This window comes from Chaetura pelagica, unplaced genomic scaffold (genome assembly GCF_000747805.2).
Source record: "Chaetura pelagica isolate M959 unplaced genomic scaffold, ChaPel_1.0 scaffold723, whole genome shotgun sequence".
In the NCBI taxonomy this organism is placed as follows: domain Eukaryota; kingdom Metazoa; phylum Chordata; class Aves; order Apodiformes; family Apodidae; genus Chaetura; species Chaetura pelagica.
This window is the reverse complement of record NW_009952580.1, coordinates 342,221-367,950: the sequence shown is the minus strand read 5'-3', so window position 1 is coordinate 367,950 and position 25,730 is coordinate 342,221. Positions and strand designations below refer to the sequence as shown.

General features: G+C 36.4%; 1 protein-coding gene across 1 annotated transcript in view; it reads left to right on the top strand.

The window, feature by feature from the left end:
* The window catches only part of INVS (inversin), a 76,500-nt gene that overhangs the window by 31,843 nt on the left and 18,927 nt on the right, over nucleotides 1-25,730 (top strand). Inside the window, exons 3-9 of the mRNA XM_009993632.1 lie at nucleotides 2,872-3,045; nucleotides 7,848-8,015; nucleotides 14,066-14,246; nucleotides 16,520-16,629; nucleotides 19,540-19,711; nucleotides 24,160-24,315; nucleotides 25,203-25,432. Of these exons, the coding sequence (XP_009991934.1) occupies nucleotides 2,872-3,045; nucleotides 7,848-8,015; nucleotides 14,066-14,246; nucleotides 16,520-16,629; nucleotides 19,540-19,711; nucleotides 24,160-24,315; nucleotides 25,203-25,432 (1,191 nt within the window). The remainder of the gene's footprint in view (nucleotides 1-2,871; nucleotides 3,046-7,847; nucleotides 8,016-14,065; nucleotides 14,247-16,519; nucleotides 16,630-19,539; nucleotides 19,712-24,159; nucleotides 24,316-25,202; nucleotides 25,433-25,730) is intronic.

Genomic DNA, 25,730 nt, shown 5'->3' with positions numbered 1-25,730 from the left:
TTACAAACTTAAGTAGTAATCAGCTGAAGGTAATTTTTCCTTTGTCATGAATAGGGATGGTGTTAGTTTCTAACAAATGAAAGGAATGGAGGAGCATTCATGATATTACTAAAAAAAACAGCAGCAGTCAGAAGTAGGAGCATGAATAAGATAATTGCAAATAAGTAATGTAAGTACAGGTGTTTTCTGTGATGGTGTTTTAAAAAAATCTTAAATCATTTGGAAGAAGTGCAATCTTATGTGTTTCAGAATGAGGGGATTTATGTCTGATTCATTTCCTAATGAGGAGGATTTGTTGGTGAAGCATACAACAGAATAATATAGTAGTAACTGGTGTAAAATGTGTAACAGCAAAAATAAAATACAGTATAGGGAAATAAATTCTAATAATAATGCATGTTTCCTTACTTTTATATATTATTTTAAGTTTGGTTCTTCAGCTGAATTTATTCAAAAAGCACAATATGCTTGTAAATCTTCTAATAAGTATATATCAACAATATTTTTTTTCCTTTTTGTGTATACATGCACATTAAGTAGGAAAACTGAAAACAAGCCAAATGCATTACTGCCTATAATGGAGAAAAGGATTTATTCCAAGACTAATATTCTCTCAAGTTATTTAATGTTGTCTTCCCCCGGTGTAATTTCCAACCATATCATGATACACTGTGATTTTTTGCTATTTTTTTCTTTTGTAACAAGTTTTGCAAATTATTATCTTTATTTGTAAAATATAATGGCAATAATGAGGACTTTTCTCATCCCTAACTCATTCCCAGATTTATCATGAATTCATTTTGAGTGTGTTCTGTTTGGATTAGTAGCTGTGCAGAGATTGTGCTGTTCTGCCTCTGTACTTCACGGTATGACTCGATGTGTGTCTGTATGTTAAAGGAGCAAAATCTTAAGGTTATGATTCCCCTGACACCCAGCAGAATAAAAAGAATTTGTCACCCACTACTCGCTGTGAATGCTGTTGAGGAGTCCAGTAGCCATGCTGTCTCTGGCAAGAGTTTAAATTTTCAGGCAGGCATGTGGTAAGGTTTTTGACAGACTTTTCTTGTAGGCTTTCACTGAAGAGCACGGACCAGTGACAATGAACTGTAGACGCAGGAAGAGTTATTTTGTCTGAGCTCGCTCATTATTTTCTGTCCCTTTTATGTATTTTAAAATAAGAGAGTAGCAGGAAAAAAATAAGCACATTCTTTTGTTTTAGGCCTCCTTGGCAAAAACCATTCTGCCTACATAAAGCTCAACTATTCCATTTTTATTAGACAAAGAGCAGAACAGTAACATATGTAAAAATTGCCCTTCCAACTTTTATGGCTGCTATGGGAAAGGAAACTAGAATATTTTAATCTCCTAGCACTGGATACTGTGGGGGCCTCTGGAATGCTTTGGCCTGTCTCTGCCCTAGCCTTCTGCTGACAAAATGATTCACAGTTCTGAGTCTTATGATATACAGAAGTGCCCCCATTCATTAGCACTGCTTGCACTCATCTACATGACTGTCTTTTTTTTTCATTGTTTTTCCAAAGACAGCCTAGAGGGGCTAGGTTAACGTGCAGGATTTATAAAATAATTGTAGAAGGCTAAAATATGTTAATGTTCAGGTACTTCCCCAAGCAGAAGATTCCAAGACATGACTTTTATTGATTTGAGTGCCACCTTTCCTGTGTACATTGTCTAATGAAGCCTCATCAAATGCTGAAGCTTTTCTCAGAGTGGGAGAAATTAGTAAAATTTTTCTTCTCTTCTGAATTTTCTATTTTAATTGTATTTATGGGTAATTAATACTTTTTCTTAAATTGTCAATATATAAAATTTGCAAAAAGTAATATATTGTGAAACAATGGAAGACAGTGAGCAAAGCTGGGAGGCAGCACACTCCTTTCCCTTTAGGAAAGGTTAGAATTTAGAGTAAGGAAAGAACAGGGATGTTTAAAACATAATCACACAAGCTAGATCCATATGTTTTGCTTTAATGAGTTATTGCTCCAACTGTTACTTATCCCTGACTGAAACTTAACTGCTGAAAGTGCTTCGAAAGTCCAATAAACTTCCTATTGAAGTCAAGTGGAAACATCAAAATGTCATATATAGCATCTGTGTTACATGGAGAATAACCTTCAAGCAACGGGCTTGGAGCAATTTGAGGCTGGCTTTACCTTAAATCACTACAGCTTTTTCATGATTGCATGGTTATATCTTTAATTTTTGACTGGCTTCTTCAGTGTTTTGAGAAATAAAACCAGACTGTTTTCCTTAGTCAAATGATTTATTCTGAAAACCTACTAAATCCAGAGTGCTAAGTCTCCATTTATCAGGAATACATTAGATAAAAACTCACATATAGTTTCAAATAAAAAATGTAATAAACTATCCTTTTCTGTATATTTGTTATCTCTCTGGTACATTTTATCTGTCTGGATGATTCCGTGCTATTTTTCTTACTTTCATTTTGAAAATTGTAACGTTTCTTCAAATTTAGTTTTATTCTTCATCTGGTAACTGTCTGCTTTGATGAAACCAATGTGTAATGGTTTTATTTCAGTTGTTACTTGATGTTCATTGGAGTTAAGATGGTAAGAAACTCTTGACAATATCGCAGAATTTTCAGTGTTACTGAACCCTGTGTTATACAGTCCTCTAATGGAAGATAAGTATCTAATACCAAGTAACAGAAAAACCTGCAAGATCAAGAGTTAATGTTTTTAAACAAAAAATCCTTATTAGATATTTTCAAAGCTTATAGCTGTGTTGGTGGAGGTTTTATAGACACTCAATACAACAGTAAATATATCTAAACAGTATCTTAATTTGGTTTGATAAACTGGAATAAATTTCTGATATTTTTTCCTTACTCAGGGAAATTATCGCTTCATGAAACTTTTACTGGCTCGTAGAGGGAACTGGATGCAGAAGGACTTAGAGGATATGACACCGTTACATTTAACCACACGTCACAAGAGCCCAAAATGTTTAGCTTTGTTGCTAAAATATATGGCACCTGGAGAAGTGGATACCCAGGACAGAAACAAGGTAAAAATACTGCATGTTTTAAGACAATACTTGTAGCACCTTTAGAAGTGTGTGGTGTTACGTCAAACAGTTGGGTGTGAAAAATCGTTGCAGTCATAAAAAACTTTCTCTGTTGTCAAAATAGTGGCTAACACTGATGTTTTAATGATTACTTTTAGAAATATATTTTCCTGTTGATAATGTGAAAGTTCTTCGCAATGAATTAAATTACATTCTTGTTGAGAGTACATAGAATAACAGGGAATTCAAAGGACACTAGGTTTAAGGTCTGTGTCTTTCTATCACACTCTGTTCCTTGTTAGAATCTGGACACAATATACTGATCTTCCTTTTCTTCCTTGCAAAACCTCTACATTTAGAATAATTTAATGGTAACTGTCACTAGAAGACTTTGTGCAAAAGGCCTTCAAAGCATTTGTCAATATCAACAGTGAATTTGGGAAAAAAATAAAATAATAAAATTCCTTTGGTCCTAAGCTGAATGCAAATGCAGTGATATACTTCACATCCTTCCTAGCATTGGGTTATCAATATTACCTTGTGTTGGGGCCACTAAAATGGTGATGCCACAGCTGTCCATAGGTGCTACCTTGTAGAAACTTGTGGTAGGTTCACTTTGGCCAGCAGCCAAAGCCCACTCAGAAACTCTCTCGCTCCCCTTCACAAGGGGACAGATGCAGAAAACAGGTTGAAAAAGGGTTGAGATAAAGATTGGGAGATTGCTTACCAGTTACTGTCACGGACAAAACAGATTCAACTTAAAATTAGTTTCATTTGTTGCCAGTTAAAACAGTTTTGGATAGTGAGAAACAGAGACAAAAATTGGAACACCACCTTCAAACCACCACCTCCTCCTTTTTTCCTATTGTAACTTTACTCCTTCACTTCCAATCATTCAGTTCTGTCCACAAGGATAATCCAAGGTAAAAGTATCCAAAGACTACATCTGTCCAGTCAACTGTCCTTTTTTTCTTTATCTCTTTAAGCAAAAATTAACAATTTTGACTCCCGAGTCATACAAGATATTTTTGCCAGGGAGAGAATATGATGCCATTTGTCAGGATTTTCTAGCAGTAACAATAAAAAGTATCAAGTTGATTATTACCATTGTCATAATCCTAAAATGGTGTCAATGCACGTGTACTGTTGCTTCCATGAGTGTATCACTTAGTGAGGAGGATATGATGATGAAGCTGATTGACATTCTTGCATGAGACTTTCATTTGAAGCAAAGCATCCATTAGTCAGATGGACATTTGCTTTGTGAAATTGCAGACTTCAGGACAAAATGTAATCTTAACGTCTCCAGAGCTTTATGTTACTACCTTCTTAGAATAAAGTCCCTCAGACTAGTTTTCTGCATCTGTAGTGACAACAGTTGCTTCAAAGGTCAGGAAATCTCATGAGGACTTTCCAAGTATATCATATAGTGCATATATTGTCATGAGTTGTCTGATGTCCCTTTGCAAAGTCCAGTCATACTCTTCCACATCAATGAAATTGCTAGCCTGCTTCAGAAGTACACTAAGAGCCTCAGCAGTATATTATTATACTGCTGTTTGCTAAGAAGGACAATGACCAGCCAGAAGAGGTGATGGAGCTTAGAAGTGGTACAGTTCTTAAACAACTGATTCACTAATACTTTTCATACATACTCTTCCAAAGAATCCAGAGATATGAGTGTTCCCTAAACCAAATTTTTTCCCTAATAATGTCGTAACAAAATGCGAGATACCGTGAATTGAGGTAGCAAAAAGGAGACCACAAAACAATTTTTAACTTCTATTGGCAAGGTAGGCATGGTATCAATCACAACTGGAACTGCTACTGATGGTGGAGGCTTTTTTAAGCAATGAGCAGAGAAGTCTCTTTCCTACAGTTTGTATGTGATCTTGGAACTGGTGCAAAATCTCTCCCCACCAGGCACTAATCTACTGCTGATTCAAATGTCAGTGCCCTGATCAAGTGTATTTGGATCAGCTAATAATTAACATACCAGCTTGGCTAGGCCGGTGTTAGTGGAAATCATCATTCTATATCTTGTGTAGTGGGTTTTATTCTGCCACAAGAGGACACATTAAGAGTAGGGGACTGAACTGTATAGTGGTGTTATAGCTTGAACTCCAAAATCCTTGTCTGATTTTATCCTCTAGGATGCAGGATAAGACAGCTGCAAGCCCAGTTTCCAACAAATTAATTTTGTGCCCCCTCCAGACAATGGAGTTGAACCAGCCTGTGGCTTAGCAATCAGCTGTTTGCCTTCCAGGATATTCTAACATGTATCATGGAAACCCTGGCTGTAATTACAGCAGTGATTCTGGAGAGGTCATGCTGACTTCCTGACCATGTTAATTAATTAACAAAGGTATATGGAAACCAGCCAGAACTTTTAGGAACCTTGCCTGCTGTTTAGCAGATTTCCAAGGCAGCGTGAAGGCATTGCCAGATTTCCCACAAAATGTAGAGCACTTTTATTACAGTTTGTGACACAAGTAGTCACAGTAGCAAAGATGGAATTCAGGTTGATGAAAGACAGTCTCAGGGACAAGAGTTCAACAAGTTTGACCCTGTTGGATGCGTAGCTTATTCGTTTCTCTACTGCAACTGTGCACATTAAGATTGCCAAATATAATTCCTGAACGTGAAAGAGAACTGTTTTTCCCATCTGCTTCCACGTAGGCAACTGACTGAAAAGCAGGTTGTAGGTGAGAGAAGCCAATAAAGCAAGACTGCATCTGCCTCCTGGTAGTCTGAAGTTTTTGCTTTCATTGCAACTGTCAGTTTCTAGGGATACTGCTCAGCTCCACTCAAGAAATAGCATTTGGTAACTTACTACAAATTTCTACTGCTAGGAGTATTTTCAATTCAAATCCTGACAGACTGTGATGGTTTGGACATGCTTTATGGTGCTAGGCTGTATATTGTTCCATGTGGTATCCTTACAGCCCCTTCATTTTTGTCTTAGAATGAGCTCTTTTTCAGAGAACTACCAAGTAAACAAAAAAGTTGCGCTATCAATTTACGTTACCATGGTTCTAAACTAGCAGCTTAAAGCAACAAACAGAAAGTAGGCTCCTTTTTGCCTTCCTCCTTTAGAGGGATGTTAAGGGTATGAAACTGAACTCATCATACATTCTATCTCACTGTTAAAGGATGTTCATCCAGGGTTTTGTACACTTATGCACAAAGGTCCCACAGTAGTTACTTCTTTCCATTTTAAAGTCTTAAGTGACATGTCATATTTTGCAGGGCTGAGGGAAGAAGAGAGATGGGAAATAAAATTAATTCTGTCTCTTACAACCCTCTGATACTTGGCAGTTGGGAGAGCTGTGTCTGATAAATAAAATACTTGTTAATATGCCAATATTTTACTGTTTATAAAAAAACCTCAGATTTTGTATTGCTTATGTTATTGTGAACATCGCCAATGCCAGTAAAAAGGCCATGGACAGTCAGGAATTGGCCATAGAAGCATGGATTGTCTTTTAATGTTATATTGGACTGCCATGGTTCAGTGGACATTAGATTCAGTAATATTCAACCTCAAAATTCTGAGTGATTAAGAAAGTCAAAACCTTTGCTGCAGTTGAAACCAAGTTCAGTGTCAGTATTCAGTGCAATCTTCCTTTAGTGGAGAGTAATCCTGTTATATGCTTCTCCATCAATTTGTGTTATTCCAAGACATTTTCAAATTTAAGAGGAACACAACTCATTACTGCAGTTGATTTATGGTGCTGAGGCCTGCTTCAGATCATCACTCTAACCTGAACATGATTGCTTAATACCAAGCTCAGATATTTTCTCCTGGTCTGAAATTGCTTCATCTTAATGACATCGTCCTGTTGGCTAAGTAAGTAGCCTGGACAGTATTCTCCTTCCATAGTTCAAGAAATCCTTATCTGAACAAATTAACTGTCTACCAGAAACACTTTTATTCCAATCATAAGCGCTTCTCAGTGTGGGTCTCATGGAAGATGGTCTAGCTTAGATCTAATTCAGCCTCAGTAGCAAAGACAGGTATCTACTCTTACCTAGATTGATTTGCCTCTGGTTTAATTTTGTTCAAAGCCTGTTTTCCAGTGATTTTGAGTTGTCACCCACCCTAGGTACACATGCTCCATTTTTTCTCAGTCCTTGTTATCAGAGCATAACAAACGATTGCTTGTTTCCTCTTTGTTTAAACTGGGTTTTACCTGTGGTCCCTCCCCTCTGCTCAGCGCTAGTGGCACCACAGATCGAATGCTTTGTCTGCATCTAGGTTCTGCAGTACAGTAAGGGCATAGACCAGTGGAAAGCCACAAAGATGATTAATAGATTGAAGCATCTGACATGAAGAAGAGCCTGAGACACCTGCAGATGTTTAGCCTGAGAAAGAGACAGTTCAGGGGTGATTTTACTGATGTGTATTAACACCTGACGGGAGGCAGTAAAGAAGATTGAACCAGCTTCTTCGGAGCAGTCTCTAGTGAGCAGGCAAGAGGCAGTGGGCACAAGCTGAAATAGAATAAATTCTGTTTAAATCTGAGAAAATCCTGTTTTCACTCTGAGGTAGGTAAAACACTAGACCAGATTGTCCAGAGAGGTTGCGTCCATCTGTGGAGATAAGTCATAATCTGAATGAAAAATGTCCTGATCAACCTGTTCTAGTTGAACCTGCTTTGAGCAGAAGACTTGGACTACGTGATCTCTTTGATTCCACGAAAATAAAGTGAAAACATATTTCAGATTCTAACCAACTTCTAATTTTCATCTTCTACTAATTTTTCAACGTGTTTGTAAAACTTGTGAATATTGTTTTCCAGCAAACTGCATTGCATTGGAGTGCCTACTACAATAACCCAGAACATGTGAAACTTCTCATAAAACATGATTCAAATATTGGAATCCCTGATATTGAAGGAAAGATCCCACTTCACTGGGCAGCTAACAACAAGGATCCTAGTGCAATTCACACAGTGAAATGTATTCTGGTAAGAAAGTCTAAGATATATAATAGACTTTCTGTATTTATTACTTTACTCTGATATAAATTTTTTTGTTGTCTTGAAATTTTTCATTTTAGTCCACTGACTGCTTGAGTATGAAATAATTTGCTTTTCCTAATATCCAGAATTTAATAAGAAATAATCTTAAATATTTTTTATGTCTTGAAAGGGAGTTCTTTTCAGTTGTGTGGGTGAATATGTTTGCTCTAACTCATGGGCAATGTGTATTCTCTTAATTAGGATGTGTGTAACACATAGTTATTAATCTGGGGAGGAAGAGAGGGAGGAGGAGATTAAAAGTTCTCCTAGGTAAAATGGCCAGCCATATTACTCATCTCTGTTACATCTTGCACACTGATTTCTTTGTTTTCTGTCTTCATTATTGAAAATTTCTTTCTTTTTACCTAAATGAATTTGGTCTTTCAAGTCCAAATTCTGGGAAATATTTGATCAAGCAGCTGTCAACCCATGATGAGTTTATTGAGAGACTTCCTAAATATTTTTCTGTACAGGTTTAATAATTTTCCTTGGTGGTGTATTTTCTCTTTCTACAGTATTTCAGTTTCATTTTCTACATTGACAGTTATAATGAGTACAATGAAATCATACACTCAGCTGGATTTTTACCTTGATTTTTATTCTACGGGAATCTCTGAACTTCACTAACATGCAAAGATACAGAAGTCTCAACTTAATTCTTCTCTCATATTACAACAATCTCTCTCTCTAAGTCTTCCAGTGGTCTTTGAGAACTGGAAACATTTGTTGTAAGCTAACTAAAATGACTTCTGTGACTCTTTGCCTGATTAGCTTGTAAATTGAGATCATCTGAAACTCTGCTTTGCTTTTCTCCAAATCACATTGATAATCTCACAGTTACAAATACTTTTTTAACTGTAAAAATAGTTTTTGAGAAGTTTCCAGTGTTAATGTGATTTTAGTTCTGTATTGATTCTGTTTATTCGATATGTTTTTTTAACCCAGTTATCATATAATTTGTCACAAACAAAATTTTGTCACTAAGTTTTAGTTTGTGTATACCATCTACTTTTCCATCATACTAGAAAAATAAATTTGCTGAAAAGTAAGTAAGGATTCTGTATTCAAATACAGACTTTTTCAAATGTTACATAGTTAAGTTAGATGTTTTTAAAAGTTGTGGTGGGTTGGCTCCAGCCAACAGCCTAACACCCACACAGCCACTCACTCGCTCCCGTTTTGCAAGACTGGGAGACAATAGAAAGAAAGGAAGAAGACTTTTGCATGAAGATGTTGGCTGTTTAGTATGGAAATGCAAAAAAATGCATGCAAAAAGGGGATTTATTCACTACTTTGCACCAGCAGGCAGATTTTAGCCACTCCCAGGAAAGTGGAAAAAGAGCTTCAGCATGCTTAATTGTTGCTTGGGAACATAGACGGTGTAGCCATGAATGTCCTCCTGCCCTCCTTCTTTCCCTGAGCATGACATTATATGATATGGAATATTGCTTGGGTCAGATTGGGTCAGCTGTCCCAGCTGTGTCCCCTTCCAGTCTCTTGACCACCCCTCGCCCACTTAATTGGGGGAACAGGATGGGGCAGGGCATGAAAGAGATAAATCCTCGATGCTGTGCAAGCACTAATCAGTAATACCCAAAATATTGGTGTGTTACCAACAGTTCTAATCACAAATACAAAACCCAACACTATAACTGGTACTGTGAGGAGAATTAACTCCATCCCAGCCAGATAGATTACAAAAGGTCAAAAAGACATATCTCCTTACTGAAGGTGTTCTCAAAAAATTCTCTTCAGTTAGTACAGAATCATGATCATGTCCAGGTTTTTTACTGTAGTTTTGTTTTGTTGGGTTTTTGTTTGGTTTTGTGTTGTTGTTTATTTGTTTATTTTATTTTATTTGGACAGTTAAAAGTGTGTGTTCCTGATTCCATCTAGGCTTTTTCATGTATTAATTAAATTGTTTATATTCCAGAGAATAATGTAGGCTTATTGATGGAGTAAGATGATAACAAGTTTAAATGAAAAAGTAATTAAGCTTTAATATGCTGTAAAAATATGTTGTAAAAGTTGGTGATATAGAAACATTGCTACTAGGTAATCGATCTGCTGATTGAATCTGTTGCTTAGTATAAATACCTCTTTTTGTTGATGGTGGGTTTAATCCTTTAATAAGATCTTGTCTTCTCTCCAAACGGAAGTGTTTTCCTTTCTTATCCTGATAGATTCCTATCTAGCAGAGCTCACCATCTTCTCCTCCTTTCTTAGCTACTTTTTGCCATATTCCCCAGTTCTAGATCAATTGTTCAAGCATGACCTTTGATTCTCATTCCTCTGTAGGTCTTCACATCCAGATTAACATAGTTTTTCACATTCTTTCTGCATGATATTTCTAACGTAAGTACCCATACAGTTAAACTCTGTCATCTTGTGTCTTCACTTACATAATTGCATTTCTAAGTTCAAAGGAATATTGTCTTGGAGTGATAGCAGTGCAAAAGGGCTGTGAGTCTGTGCCACTGTTGCCTCACCATTCTTTTAATCACCTCCAACACAAACCACTTGTCTTTGCTTTCAGGTGAGAGTGCTATAAGCTCTAAGGTATGTGCTGTTGCTCAGCTAGCAGTCAGATATTGGTATCTACTGCTGGAAAATCTGCATTGGCAGCCTTTTGCCTGCTAACTCTAGTTATGAGAAACAACACTGCTGTTGTTTCTCTCATGTTATCTTGGACACTCTGGAAGAATTCCCCAGAAAATTATTTCTCTCTAGTGTTTTCAGAATTTTCAAGTGCTGTTTCAGAAAAACTTGACAAAAGCTAAGCTTCTGGTCAGCAGCAACTGTCTTGTTTTTCAGTGCTCTGCCATCTGAATGTGTCCATTTGTTGTCCCCCATTTATAAATTAGTAAAGTGAAGGGACAGCTTTCTTTTTGATGCTTGTATAGTACTTAGCCCATTGGGATTGTCAAAATAAGCAGTAATGAAAAGAGCTCAACTGAATGCTGAAGAAATAGGTTGGATTTGCAGAAGTGTCGATTATGCACAAATTGGTTATATATAATATTGAAATCCATGAAATCCAGCAAAAAATTAAACTCATGGCATATTTAGAAAGTAAGCATGTGACATGGAGAGAAACTGTAATCTGGAGATCCTTCATGGTCAACTTCCTTTTCCACCTTTCCAGATTCAGCAGTGCTTGGTTACATGAAAAACGTTGGGAAGATTTAAGGAGAAAAGGACAGAATAAGGTTCCATTAATATGATGGAAGCAACTGCTTAGTACTCTCTGTCTATTTTGTATCTCTTTATTTGTTCTTCATGGTAAGAGACATGATACTTATTTATAGAACACTTTTCATTATTGCCTATAATTCAATTGTTCTAATTGCTGCAGAAAAATGTGTAAAACATTAATATAATACGACAGTTTAATTATAGGTAGTTTTACACCAAAGCCACGTAAAATCCGAATAAATTCTACTCTAGAATCTGGGTAGAAAGAGGCCTAAAAAATTTTCATTCAAGTGGCCAAACATTTCAAAACACGAGTACTTCTACACTAGAATATAAATAGTGGCTTTGTCATTAAAACATTCTTTACCATTTTGCAAAACTAACACTTTCAATTATGGAAGTATGTTCTGAGGAACAGCAGTGACTTTGAACCAGGAGTTTTAGGAGTGATACATTTAAGATGTTGTGCTTTTAGAAGGCTTGAAAATTAACTTTCCAGATTACATCAATAAATTATGGGTAAAGTGAAGAGACATTGATTTCTTGTTTGTCCATTTTGTTGAAACAGGTTTTCCTCTACTGGAGTTAGAGTTTCAGTAATAACTTCTGTGCATATCATCATTAATTTTTAGTCATTCTTAAAAGTGACTCTCATAAAGATCACTTCTGAGTTTTTGCAGTGGACTCTCTACTCCCTCTGCCGAGCTCTTTGAATAGAGAGAAATTAAGCATATTACCAGCATTTATTGAGAATTATTAAAGCTAGGAAAGAACAAAAAACTTCACTTTTCACTGTAATGATTCAGATAAATGCTTTTGAGTACTTATTTGAACAGGTGTTAAATACTTTGATTACTTCAATACTTTGATTATTGGGGTTTGTACGTGTAACAATGTTAACTTTGTATTTTTAGTTAAGAGATTTATCAATTTCTTATGTTTTTAACAGATTACCTGTTACTGTGCTAGTAGCTAGACATAATAATGAGCTACAATATGTTTCAAGAGTGTGGTTTGTTTTTTTTCTCTACCAAACATGCCTAGCAGTACTGGTATCTAAAACTGATGCAGGTTTTTTCAGATATGGGATAGGCAACTGAATTAGCATTTACATACAGTATATGAAGTATGTAAATCTTGAACATCAGAAAACCTGTATTACTCAAATATTAGGAAGTTTAGTTGACACTTCTAGGAAGTAAGACAGTGAGAAACAAAGAATCAGGGTATTACAGAGTTAAGGCTACTACTGCAGTAATAATTTATCCACATTGCACTTAGGAAATGCAGTTAAATATAACTGTAAATCTGTTTATCTTTTAATATATTAAATAGAATATATAGAAATTATAACCTTGGTCAATTAAGATTTGGATAGAAACCATAACTCTGGAATTTCCTGACTTGCTGCTTCTCAATTTATCGTGCTTGATGTTCAGTGTTAATTTTTATGTCATAGTTACTGCATTTCGAATAATGCAAATACTACTGATTTGATGGCCTATTTGTGTACCTAGTGAAGTCAATAGGTAGAAATGGCAATTAGTTTAGTGAGAAAGGTATCAGGAACTTGATTTGACTGTTAACAAGGTGCATTAATCACGATCTCTCCCTCTTTCATAAATAAATTGTAAGATACAGTGTGGCTCTGTATTTTTGGGAGGATTAGTTTTTTTCCAGTTACCGTGGCTTAAAATGCACTGTGGTGTTGGAAATTAAAAAAAATCTGAGGACTGCATTCCTTTCCTCTTTTGGACAGGATTCAAAGGACTTGATTGAATTGTTCTGAATTGTTGGAAATAGAGCAGCAGACTTACTCCCTATAGTTTATTTAAGGTCTTGTTTTTACATTCTGCTTCTGTTGTAGATGTTTTATATCCTGCATCCTGAGTTTCAATTGTTTTGTTGTTTACTATTTTCTTTTGAGATACCTCTTTTTTTTCAGGAAAGTGAAGTGTAAAGTTTCTAATTCATGGACCTTTATGATATTTGCCATTTCAGGAACTTGGCGGTGCTAAGATGATGTTAATTTTTACCTGTTCTGTTGGTTTTTTGCCTGAGAAAGAAAGTAATGAAGAGAAGTCTGTGTAGATAAAGGTTTATGAGAGAGGAAATGAATATAATATGCAACTCTATAGCTAGGGGCCTTATATGAAAGTCATTTAGCATGTTTTTGAAGAAAATGTGATGAAAACTCACGTTTTATCTATTAATGCTGATGTTATAGGATCAAATGACTAATAACGATACCTAAAAAGATGTGTTTTTTGTTCAAAATTAAAGCCATTACGTGTAGATGGATTCATTAGAAGTGCTCTCTAACTTACTTCCATCCTGCCAGCTAGAGACTCTGACAAGTCCTGTAGAAATGCTCTGATAGTCATGTGGTTTTAAAATGCTAGAAAAGTATAATGAAAACCATAAGATTAACTTGTGCAGAAAGGAGAGTGTTCTAGGAGATGTATGTCACACTCAACTCAGAAAGTCAAGTAAGAAGATCTAGTTATTTTTACAAGACACTGAGTTAGTCTTTTGAAGATCTCTGTAAGACTTGCACAACAGACTGATAAAACTTCAGATTATGTACTGAAAATCAGGTCTAGTGCAATAATTAAGTATTAAAAAGTTCCATTAGAAATACTTGAAAATAGCCTATACTGTAACAGAAGTATTTGTTTGAAAAGCTATCTTCTACTGAACCAGGACAGTTTATATCCTTATTACAAGACTGAAGAAGATAAAACCTGTAGTTTTTCATTTTAACTGAAGTATTTTTAACTTTTTATTTATGTTTTTTAAAGGAAGCTGCACCCACAGAGTCTCTACTTAACTGGCAAGACTATGAAGGACGAACTCCCCTTCATTTTGCTGTTGCTGATGGGAACGTGGCGGTTGTTGATGTCCTGACCTCCTATGAAGGCTGCAATGTGACATCGTATGACAACTTGTTTCGAACTCCCCTTCACTGGGCAGCATTACTTGGTAAGCTGGACAATGCTGAAGTCATTTAATAATTGTCTGTAGTGTTTCATCTTTGTTTTTCTATTTCATTGTAGCCTGGCACTGTGCTAACCAATTTCTTAGAACAATAGTATTTTCTGCTAGACCAGAATTAGAACTTTGTGTGTAGACCGTTTTTTTTATTTTCAGATTGTCCAATGCATTGTAAAGTGCATTTTTTTCAGCAGGCTATCTGTGCTCATGATTTAAGAACAATTAGAGCATATTGAAACGTTCTTGCACATGTAGCTTTATTCATTGTTAAAAAAAACCCCACAACTGGTACCCTAAAGCAGTGATGTCCAAAGTGGTGTATGCGCACCCCAGCGTGTGTGCAACACAATTCATTGGGGTGCATAAAGGAAATATAATAACTTCTGATTATATTTATTTTTTATCTGAAAAAAATAGGAAACTTTACAAATATTTCATTTACAGATTTATGCTAGCACTTCACTTGTTCCATATATAAGACAGACACAAAGAGTTTGTGAGGTACCTGAGGCGAGTGAGTGCTCCATAGAGCCGAGGGGTTGACAATGGCATCATCACTCATCTGCTCATGTTCAACTTACTGCAGTGTATTGCATTTTATGTGTGCTTGGTTAAGGGGATTTATGGAGTATATGATTTAGTTTTTGCTAAACTACCCCTCAGAAAATATACAAACGACTTAAAAAGATTCCTGCAAAGGAAATGCAGATAATCAGATAATGCCAGCACAAGCGAACAAGAAAATGGCAGAGCTGACTCCTATTCGTAGGATGAGCTCTTCATCAGACACATTATGACAAGCTAATCTGATCTGACAAGAAGTTTTAAGTTTTATTCTGTTCAGATTGCTACCCTAAGACTCGGATGCTCTGTAAATTATAACCTTGCATATGTGAATTCTGCACCATTTGGTTTTACAGGTTACAAAACTGGATCTTTGCAAAACAGCTAAAAATCTGATTAAATATAAATAGTCAAAATACAGAGAAGCAGAACTCATAAAATGACAGGCACAAAAATAATATGATTAAGAAAATTTACCTCTTGTTTTCCTTTCTCCTATCTGCAGGAGGTAAAAAATAAATACCATGTACCAGATAAAAAGGATGAGTCTTCAAACAGTCTCCTCTTTTAACAGGCTTCATTCCCACAACCCTTTGGGACACTGCAGACAAAAAATGCCAATAAAAGAGTCAGGTTGCTTCCTGGAGAGAGTTACTGCAACACAAGTCACAATATACATGTAGTTTGATTATGGTTATTTAAAAATAAAAAAAGTATTCTCAGATTTGCATTTCCATTCAAGTAGGGATATTACATTTTTACAACAAAATTGTAAAACATATACCTACAAAAGAAAGCACATGAAAAGATGAGTTAAATTTAATGGTAATATACTATATTGTGTCTTTGTTTTTTCATCTGTGGAGGGGATGTGAAGTTAACTATTCCCCAAAATTCTTATTATTTTAAACTAAAATAATTCAAATCTGTTTTCATGGAAGGAGTCATGTATGTCAGTTTGTTGTTTATTGCAGATATGGCAGCTGGTAGTAGTAGACTAGCCTCCAGATTCTGCTATACATCTTCAGTTGAAATTTTGGTTGGATACAACCTAAGTAAAGAATTTATACTTAATTTCTGTGAAGTAATGTGATGTAGGATGGATTTGTCAATGTTGGCTTAGCCTGCCTCTTAGTGTGAATAGACTCATGTAGATGCAGTGCTCATCATTATTACTGTGTGCTCACTTGACTCCTTCTGACTGGCCTCTCAGTCAAATGCAGCATCCTGACTGAATTATCAGAAGGTTTTTCTGGAAATAATCAGCTCATTCATTGCAATGTTAATATCTCAATTATCTGACCAGCTACTGCTGGTTTCTTTTTTCATGGAAATGTTCTAGTGATTTATTTTAAAAGAAACAGGAAATCTTTCCACGTGTCCCTGTTTATAGGTCATTCTGATTTACAGATGCCTCTCAAAAATAAGGATACAGAGTGGAACTGGAACACTGTTATGAATAAGGTGCATGCCAGGCTTAATAGTTCAAATATCAATTCTTATGTATCTCTCTTATGTTTAGACTGTAATGGCTAAACCACAAATAAGCTACTATTTGTTGAAGTCTGTTTGTTTTGTTCTGGGGGTTTTGTTTTCAGGGATTTTTGGGGTTTTGTGTTTTGCTTTGTTTCTTAATGGGGAAGTGTGTAACTTTTGGATTCAATACATATCTGGTTTTATGATACTATTTTTTTCAGGTCATGCACAGATTGTCAATCTCTTATTAGAAAGAAATAAGTTTGGAACTATCCCATCTGATAGTCAAGGTGCAACACCCCTACATTACGCAGCGCAAAGCAACTTTGCTGTAAGTAGCACCTACCCTAAATGTGAAGTAAATATATTTTGCTGAAATATTTATAATGTAAAAAAATGTTTGAGTTGTTTTTGAAATCCTATAGAGGCAGTGTTGTCTGCAGAAGCTTAATTCAGAGTTTTGCTATGTTATGTGATATCAATATGGTTAATTTCAAACTGTTAAAACTAGATTTTAAAAACTAAGCTGCTATACAAAGAAGGCTCTTTGATCTATACAAAAGCATCAGAACACAAAATAGTCATTTAATACATCAATAGTAAGCAGAGTGACACCTACTATTTTACAGTGCTTTTCTTTTTAAGGTTGATTATATCAAAATCTTAGAAGTTATAAGGTATCTAGAGTAAGGTGACCTGTAGGAGTATTTGCATAGCCATGACCAGTCAAACCAGCCTTTGCCTGCAGGAAGGTGATCATCTTTTTTGCTATTATGAATGAACCCTTGACTCATAAAGCTTGGCTAAAGAGCAAGTACCTTTTGTCACAATTCTTCGTGGACACTATTTTTAAATTATTTTTGTTAAGTTTTTAAAATTTTTTTGATTCATACAGCAAAGAAAATTGGTTTGTCAGACAGCCTAGTTCTTGTATTTTGGTAGAACAGGTAATTTTTTTCCAGAGCAAGATCAGATAGAGTAGAGCTAAGTATAAAGCCCAGCAGATTAATGATTTCTGGTTACAGATGTCATCATAGAGGTAGTTCTCAAGCACTGGAACTTAAGAAGACTTTTTTTTATGTTGTTCTGTCTCTCATAGTTGAATTGTGCCATGCATAGTAAGCTGAGAGCTCCCATCTGAGTTTTCTTCAGTTGTAGTATTCATAACTTCTCTTTACAAAAAGGATTCTTTAGTGCCTAATTAACGTAGTTATGTAGCACATACTGTGGCATTTTCTAAGAGGGATACTAATCTGGGTCTTTCTTGCCTACCCATGTGTTAATTTTCATAAAAGAAGTAAAATGTCAATGTCCTTGAGAACCATTCAAGTTAGCACATTCAGAAGCAGTACTGAAAAAAGGAACTGACCAATGTTTATTAATACCACAGCCGTGAGACTGTGTTTTCAGGGTTTGGTGGGTTTTTTGGAGGTGATCTTAATAAGACCACATATATATTTTTTAAAATTCATTATTTCATTGGAGTAATTTTCTCTGTATAGTTTACACTTTTTAGGATTTTTTTGTTATTGTTGATGATTATTGTCCATTACACGATCAATTTAGATCTGACTCACACACCTGAAATATTTATGTTGCAAAAGTTCTTTCTAGTTTGAGTCAGACTCATGGTAAAGACAGAATTTTATTTACAATCTGGTGATTATTTCCACATACTTTTTTTTCCTACATTTATACATTCCTTAAAAATGTTTTTTTCATACTAGTTTTCTTTCTCCAAGTTTGATTCACTTATATGAAACATTATGTTGCTGTCTTCTGATCCTACCAGCCAGCCAAACTATGATATCATTTAGGTTTTTATGGGAATAGGGTAGGTGATGCAATCAGACATTATTTTGTCATCATCAAACAGAAGAGTCTCATTCAGATCTGCAAGCCACTTTTAGCTGGTTATGTATCCAAGGGCCTCTGTTTATGCCTAAATTATGTTTGGAACGTCTCTCTTGTTTACTGCTCTGGTTGTTTCTGAGCACCTCTCTGCTTTTTTTTTTCTCAATTACATACAAATCCTGGTCTAAGGAGTAGCTGCTTGTGTCTGAGGTGTAGTGGGGATCAGTGGGAGTACACAAAGCTCTGAACACTTGCTGCTTTGTGTGGAGGGCTTGATGCTTCAAATTCCTCAATGTTTCTGGCTGGAACTTTTCACAAGAAACTGGCAGATCAGGTATGGGCCTAAATTCATTAGGTTAGGATCTTAGATCACATTCACATTCAGGTCACTTAGGCATCACCCTTGTGATGATAAGCATTCAATTCTTTATAGCTAAGGAATTCTAATTCTACCCAGAGCAGGGATAGAGCTATTTTGAGGTCATGTGGGGGAAAAGAAAAAAAATAGTGTTAATGCTAAAATATAAAATAATGAAACTCACTTTTTTCAGCTTTTACTGGCTAGCCTATCAGTGGCTCTGAAGAAGTGTTTAGCAGCTATTAAGTACATCACCTTTGTAAGGCATTAAATAGAAGAGGGAAAGTCTTCCCCTAATTCTTTTTCCTGTAGTAGTTATTTCCTCTCCCTTCCTTTCCTGTGTGGTTTATTAAGAATTTAGCAGCAGGTCAAACAAGTGGACTTGTTTGCTGAGAGGTTAACACAAAATCAGCATTTGAAGAAATACTTATTCTTGCTTTTAGTGTAACAGTTACAGTGGAAAGCCTGGACTCAAGTGTAAAGATATTTTTTATTTATAATATTTCAGTAGTTAGTAAACTCTTGGTATGATTAAACATTAGGAAATATGTCTACATTGCCTCAAAAGTCCTTTTTTAAATAATAGAAGTACTAGAGTTGAATAAACTAAAATATTTGCATGTGCAGTCATATTTAGAATTGGATCAGAAAAACAAATCTGGAGAATATTTTGAAGAAACATTTATTTTAGTATCATAGTATTACAGTAATAGTTTGATAAGCTGGTAATAGTTTTCCAATTGCTTTCTTCACAGTGACTGCAGTGTCTTTACTTCCTTACGGTGAACACATGATGTTTGACACTAAAAAGAAAAAAGTATGAAATAAGTGACAGTGTTAAATTCATTGCTAACATGGAGGAGGAAAAGGGCATAGCAGAAATACAAAGCTCCCGTTGAGCTGTTACTCTATGTAAACACAAAAAGGAAAATGGAAGCTTTGATCTGCTTCATAAACAGCTAAATGAGACACAGTTGTTTCTTGTTACCAATTCCCTTTAATGTTAATTTCAATAGTATGTCTTTTCAGGAAACAGTTGAAGTATTTTTGAAACATCCTTCTGTAAAAGATGACTCAGATCTTGAGGGAAGAACATCCTTCATGTGGGCAGCTGGCAAAGGCAGTGATGATGTCATTAGGACCATGCTGAGTTTAAAGCTGGATATTGATATCAATATGACAGACAAATATGCTGGCACAGGTAAGATGCTTTATAATCTAGAGCCACTGGGTGTTTCCAGTTAGTGTGATTTCCACCAAATAAAAAACAGTGTTAGAAGCAATATTAATATTTTTCTGGATGTGTACCTTAATTCTGAAAATACTTATGCATTAGTTTAATTATGTGTTTTGAGTAATTTCTTTGCTTTATTGCGGTAAAGAAACAAATCTTTTCTGTGCAGATTGTACCAGTTAATTTGCAACATAGCAATAAGAAGTAATGCACTGCTATGCTGCTACTTAAATGGATCTGTAATCCTAGGAATGGAAGAGACGTTCTGTTTTTTAAGTATAAAATGAAATACAGTTGCATAATAAGCCCTTCCTGGAAATGCCTGTTAGAAAAAATTGTCAGTGAATAAATACTTTGAAACAATGTAGAGCAAACTTAACCAGTAAAGTGGCTTAAATGATCATAATGAAAATCCTAAGTACCAGAGATATTTGTAAAGATAGTATAATAAAGATTAGAGTTATTGCAATTGTGTTGTCCATGTAGTACTTTCAAGAAAAACAGGGTAACAGTTCTGACAGAGAGACAGACGTTGAAGAGTATATGTATTCAGCAGTGTTGGAATACAGGTAAAAAGCAGTGGAACTGTATGGTGTGCTCATGACATCTGAATAAAAAAGGAGGATGTGGATATATTGGGCATAAATTGGAGGGGCTTGGTAGCAGGGGGTTGCAGCTTAAGCTGTGTGGCACAGCCAGGTCCCAAATTTAGAAGTTGAATGCAAAAATGCGTATCTGTGTATAATAAGTAGTAAAATGGTAGCCAAGCTGATAGTCAGAGCACACTCCTGTGAATAATAAAGCAGAGGGCATTTCTCCTGAAAAGAGTTATTTTAAGCAAGTGAGAATGCATATTGCAGTATTTGTTAAAATGGTATTGTATTTGTTTTAAAGTATACTCAGTTATTACCTTTTGGCTGCACACACACACAAATCAGCCTAAGCTGCATCCTTAGATTTAGGGAACTTGCAGCATACATCTATCCCAACCAAGAAACAAAGATAGGAGTCTTAACAGCTTTTCTGTTTTCAGACCACACTTCAGATGGTAAATAAATGCAATGTCAAGGTTGCATGGTTCAAGATTTGAAAGACAGCATCTATAAATATTACTTTCACAATAAAAAATTGAAAATTTTATTTCCTAAGGCTGTATTATTTTTACATAAAAACCCAACTACAGTTACCATAAAATTCTATTTAAATATGTAAATTCTTGCTTTCCTTGCAGAATAACACACAAAAAACCCAGTCCTTCCAACTTAAGATAGTTTGTAATTTTTAAGTTGAAGAAATAATGCAACAAATAAAATCTCAGTCTTCGTGTTTGATGCCTTTACAAAGTACATACTCTACAGTTTTAGTCCTATTTCAGCTTTTAGCAGTCTAACCTGTATTTGCTCCTTCCTGACAGTTTCCTGTTAAATACCTCAGAGGGTTTGTTTCAGACCTTAAGGTGCAGGGATGTTGTAGCCGAGGTGCAAACCTCCTTGCAAAGGGTTTTCTTCTCTGCGGAGGGACAGAAATCACACCCTGTGCTTCTGAAGTTACTGGGGTGTGTGTTTCATGCTTGAATAATTTAGGTGGTTGGGCCGATTATCTTTCAGTCTTAAATGTTTCCTAACATGGATGTGTTAACACCTTTTGATTTCTGATGTAGGGTTTTTAACCCAAGGAAATGAATGGATTTTCCATTTGCATGGAACTGCCGTTGTGTAGAGCAAACTTGTAGCCTTAAAGTGGGGAACTCTGCTGTTCATGGCTTGCTGTCGAGCAATCCACATTTTACCACTGTGCAAACATGTGCAGCAAGCTTTCTTACAGTGGGCTGTAAACTTAAAAGAAAGCCCCCCAGTAAATCACCCTCTGATTTCAGCCCCCGGGTTCTTTTTTTCTGAAGGTTCCTAATCATTCTGGAGGTTTGGTGAGGGGAAAAGCAGCGTTGTGTTCTGACGGGGAAGCTTATGCAGTAACAGAGAACAGCCCACATGCCTCCGTGCCTGCCATGCAGTTGCTGAGGAAAGTTCAAGGTTGTGTTTTCCTGACTTTTGTCTGCCGACTCCCTTCAGCTCAGTTACCATGTTGCGCTAACGCAGCCTTTCGCATTTTCTTAAAAAGAGCAGGCTCTCCATTCAGGACGTCGAGGCTCTGCGCATTGTGTAGGGGAATGACACCAAGGGAAAGGAATTTCCATGTTCTCAGAGATCAGCGCTGCAGGAGCATTACAGGGGCAGCTTTATAGCTCTGCCGTCACTGCCTACAATGGAGAGGGCTCTGTCTGCCGGCCGAACAAAAGGCCTATTGTGACCAGCTGGCCCGAGAATCTCTTCAGTCACCGTGACTCCATCACAGAGAATTTGGCTCACAAGAAAATATTGAGCACAAAGTGCGAAACAAGATGCCTGCGTCAGAATGAGTGATAGGGGGGAAGAACTGGCCAAGCTGACACAGCAGCTCTTTTTCTATTGTATTGTTATACACACCCCATGTGTCATCTGATGGAGTGGTTTACTGCCTTTGGTTTCATAAGAAATGCAGTACAAAAACCAGAACCTAGAGTTTACTGTAAGGTCAGACCATGAAAACCAGGCCCATCCAAATGTACAAAACAGCAGGGATCTCATTCTTGTCCTGTTTCCACTGATAGCCACCCACTCGCCCAGCTACTGCAGATCGTGCTGCTTGCAGGTATTATTCACCAGTGCACGGAGTGCCCCTCTGCTTTTTAGCTGCAACAGTTAATAAACATCAATGACATCTTAAAGGCATGATTTCAATTACTAAGGCAGCGCTGCTCACAGTGTGACCCTAGTCCTTGTAGGAAGTGCCCCTTTGGTCTGTATCACAGCCCCAGTTCCTATCACTCATTTTGAGAATCTGTTTTAAGGTGACACACTTCAGCTGGGTTTGATTCACAGGCAGTAGGGACAACCTGTGTGCTTTAGTAGTGCCCATGTAACAGGTTATGCTGGGTTGCTATTTCATAAGCTGTATGAAGTGGGTACCAGTGGTAAACAGCAGCAGGCAAACACAAAAAGCCTGACTGTTTAGATGTGCTGGCTATGGTTCAAGAAGCAGTTCCTTCTAACACTGGCCTTCATGGTGTGCCTTTCTGTATAATGTCTCTGCTGGATCCTGACCCTGCCTGCTTTAACATAAAAAGTAGAGACATGTAGTTATGGGTTACAGCCCCACGTTTTCCTTGTTTGAGCAGATTGGTTTTCTTACCAAGGATGAATATTCTTGAAATTTCACAGGGAAACATGTTTTTGTTTGAAATTATTTGGATATTGTAATCTGTGAAGTAATTTAGATGTAAGGCAGTATGCCTGTGAGAGCATAGATTATCTGATTTGATTGCTGACTAGAAAATAATCCAAAGCCTTTTGAAAAGAAATTGAAAGTGAAATCACCAATACGTATGTCCTCCATGGGTTTGAAATTTCACTGCTCTGTGTAGTTTGCCTTTCCTTCAAAAAGAGCAGTGAACTGGTTGGACTGGCATTTCAGTGTCTTCTCAACCCCAGTTGACAGTGCAGCAGGATCCCATGTGAAATGGCAGCAATTTCAGGTATAGGACACCACATCTTTACCTCTGAGGTCTTTGTCTGCTCAGGTAGCTCTGTGTTATTTGCTGGTTTGAACTCAGTGAAGTCTGCATACACTTAAAGATGAGAAGGCAAAGAGAAGTACAGAAGAGTGGGAGTCTGCAGAATCAACTTTGCATCGTTTTCATGCAACTGAACTTAATGAATTGTAGGGATGAGACAAAATGCAGTATCTGGTCTGTCCATCATCCTTTTCTCTTTTCTGAAGAAAACACGGAGCTGCAGATACTCCATGAGTTACGATGGCCTTGCTATGTGATTTTGTAAAATTTTCTCCAAGTAATGCTGCAGAAAACCTCCAAACATCTGAGTGGTTATTTGGAGTTAGCTTTAATTGAGACATCTTTGCTTACTTGAAAGGAAAAAGTAGTTTCAGGGAAACACTGAAGAAATAATGAAGCTTGCTTTCTCTGGCAACAGCCAATTTCATGTCCATTGGGGTGAGATTAGAAATGCCACAAAACAGAGGCAAAAATAGATCATGTTATGTTCTCTTAATCAGAAGCTGCTGACTTTCCACAGATCCTCAATATGAGCCAGTCTTGTTGGTGTGAGTCAACATTCCTATTTGGACAAGCTAGAACCCCAAGTCAGGGATAACAGTTTTTTCTACTTATTGCTCTGTTCCTTGTATGGCAAGGAAACTTGGTTAGTGATCACTTGTTACTGTGGCTCCGTTTCTTCTGGTTGAAAAGTACTTTTTTTCCCCAGCGTGGTTGAAGTTAATTTTATTTTGTCTGCTCTAATTGTGGCCCTCCGAAGCTCATGATACTGTGTTTCTTTTTTCCTACTGCTTTATTATTTTAGCTTTACATGCTGCTGCCCTTTCTGGCCACGTCAGCACAGTGAAATTGCTGTTGGAACATAACGCGCAGGTAGATGCTTTGGATGTCATGAAACACACCCCGCTTTTCCGAGCCTGTGAGATGGGGCACAAAGAAGTGATACAAACACTCATCAAAGGTCAGTTGTTAGGACTTTACAAACCTGTTCAGAGTTCTGGTGCTGCTTTTTGTGGGGCTGGGAAGTAAAGAGCACAGCTGAGCAGGAGATGGGGTAGAAAATTACTTCTGTAAAGCAGGTTTTGTCTGTAGGTACCCTTTGTTGAACAGTGCTGGTAAATGTAAAAGATTGTTAGAATGCTGTGCAAAAGTGTTAAAATATAATTTTTTTTTAAATGGGATAGTTCTTTTCACATCTCTTTCTGCTTAAGCCTTTTCAAGTACATTCTAGTCTCTCAAACTGCCTTCCCCTCCCCCCCCCAGCAAGTAATTGTCTTTCTTTCTTAGCTTTTTTCCAGTAAATAAGACCAAATTAAGCTTTCTTCTCATTTGTCAGAAAGCATTTTTAGGCTTCTTTGAAGACTTTTTGACTCTTTAAATAAATACTTATTTTTTATTGAAGGTACCCATCAAAAAATCCTAAATCATTAATATTTTCCTCTGGTTGTTTTTTGTAAGCGTTTTCTTTGCAGACAGAAATAAGATTTAACAATATACACAGCTCTAGATAATTGTAAAAAGTCTGATAAAGTGGAAGAAGCACAGTGAAAGCACAGTGGTATTTTCAAGGCAAAATTCTGTCTGGAGATTCTAAGGAGAGGATATTCACAAGCTTGTAAAAAATGAAGGTTCCTGACTTCCACTGAAACAATCTCATTCCTAATTAATTTTGGGTTAGGTTTTAGGATTTGAATATCAAAATGGAAGTTACTTTCAGAAATATTTATCTGATTGTCAGTCCACCAAATAAATTCTAGTTGAACATAAACCTATTCTTTTTATTTATGATTATTCTATTAATTCAAAAGTGTTTTCTTTTTGTGTTAAAAATTGTATTTGTTGTTCCAGGAGGAGCAAGAGTAGATTTGGTGGACCAAGATGGACATTCGCCCCTTCACTGGGCAGCCCTGGGAGGAAATGCTGATGTGTGCCAAATCTTGATAGAAAATAAAATCAACCCTAATGTGCAGGATTATGCAGGTAGAACACCTCTGCAGTGTGCTGCTTATGGAGGTTACATTAACTGCATGGTAGTGTTACTGGAAAACAACGCAGATCCAAATATTCAGGATAAGGAGGTATGTTGTTTTTCACTGGGCTATTTAATTAAATTCAGAATCACCATGAGTCAAAATATTTTCCTTTTCTTCATGGGCATTCTCTTTCTGGGACATAGAAGCATCTTTGCTGCTGTTTGTCACAAAAGGAAATGTATCTTGATATTTTTTCCCTATGGCTTGACTTCTAAAATCTCTAATGAAAAGTAGTACTTTAATATGCAGCATGAATAGAAGTTTCATGTTCTTTCATATCACTTTGGACTTTTCCTTGTCCAAGTGTGATCTTATCAGCAAATAAGCTGATATCCTAACTTCT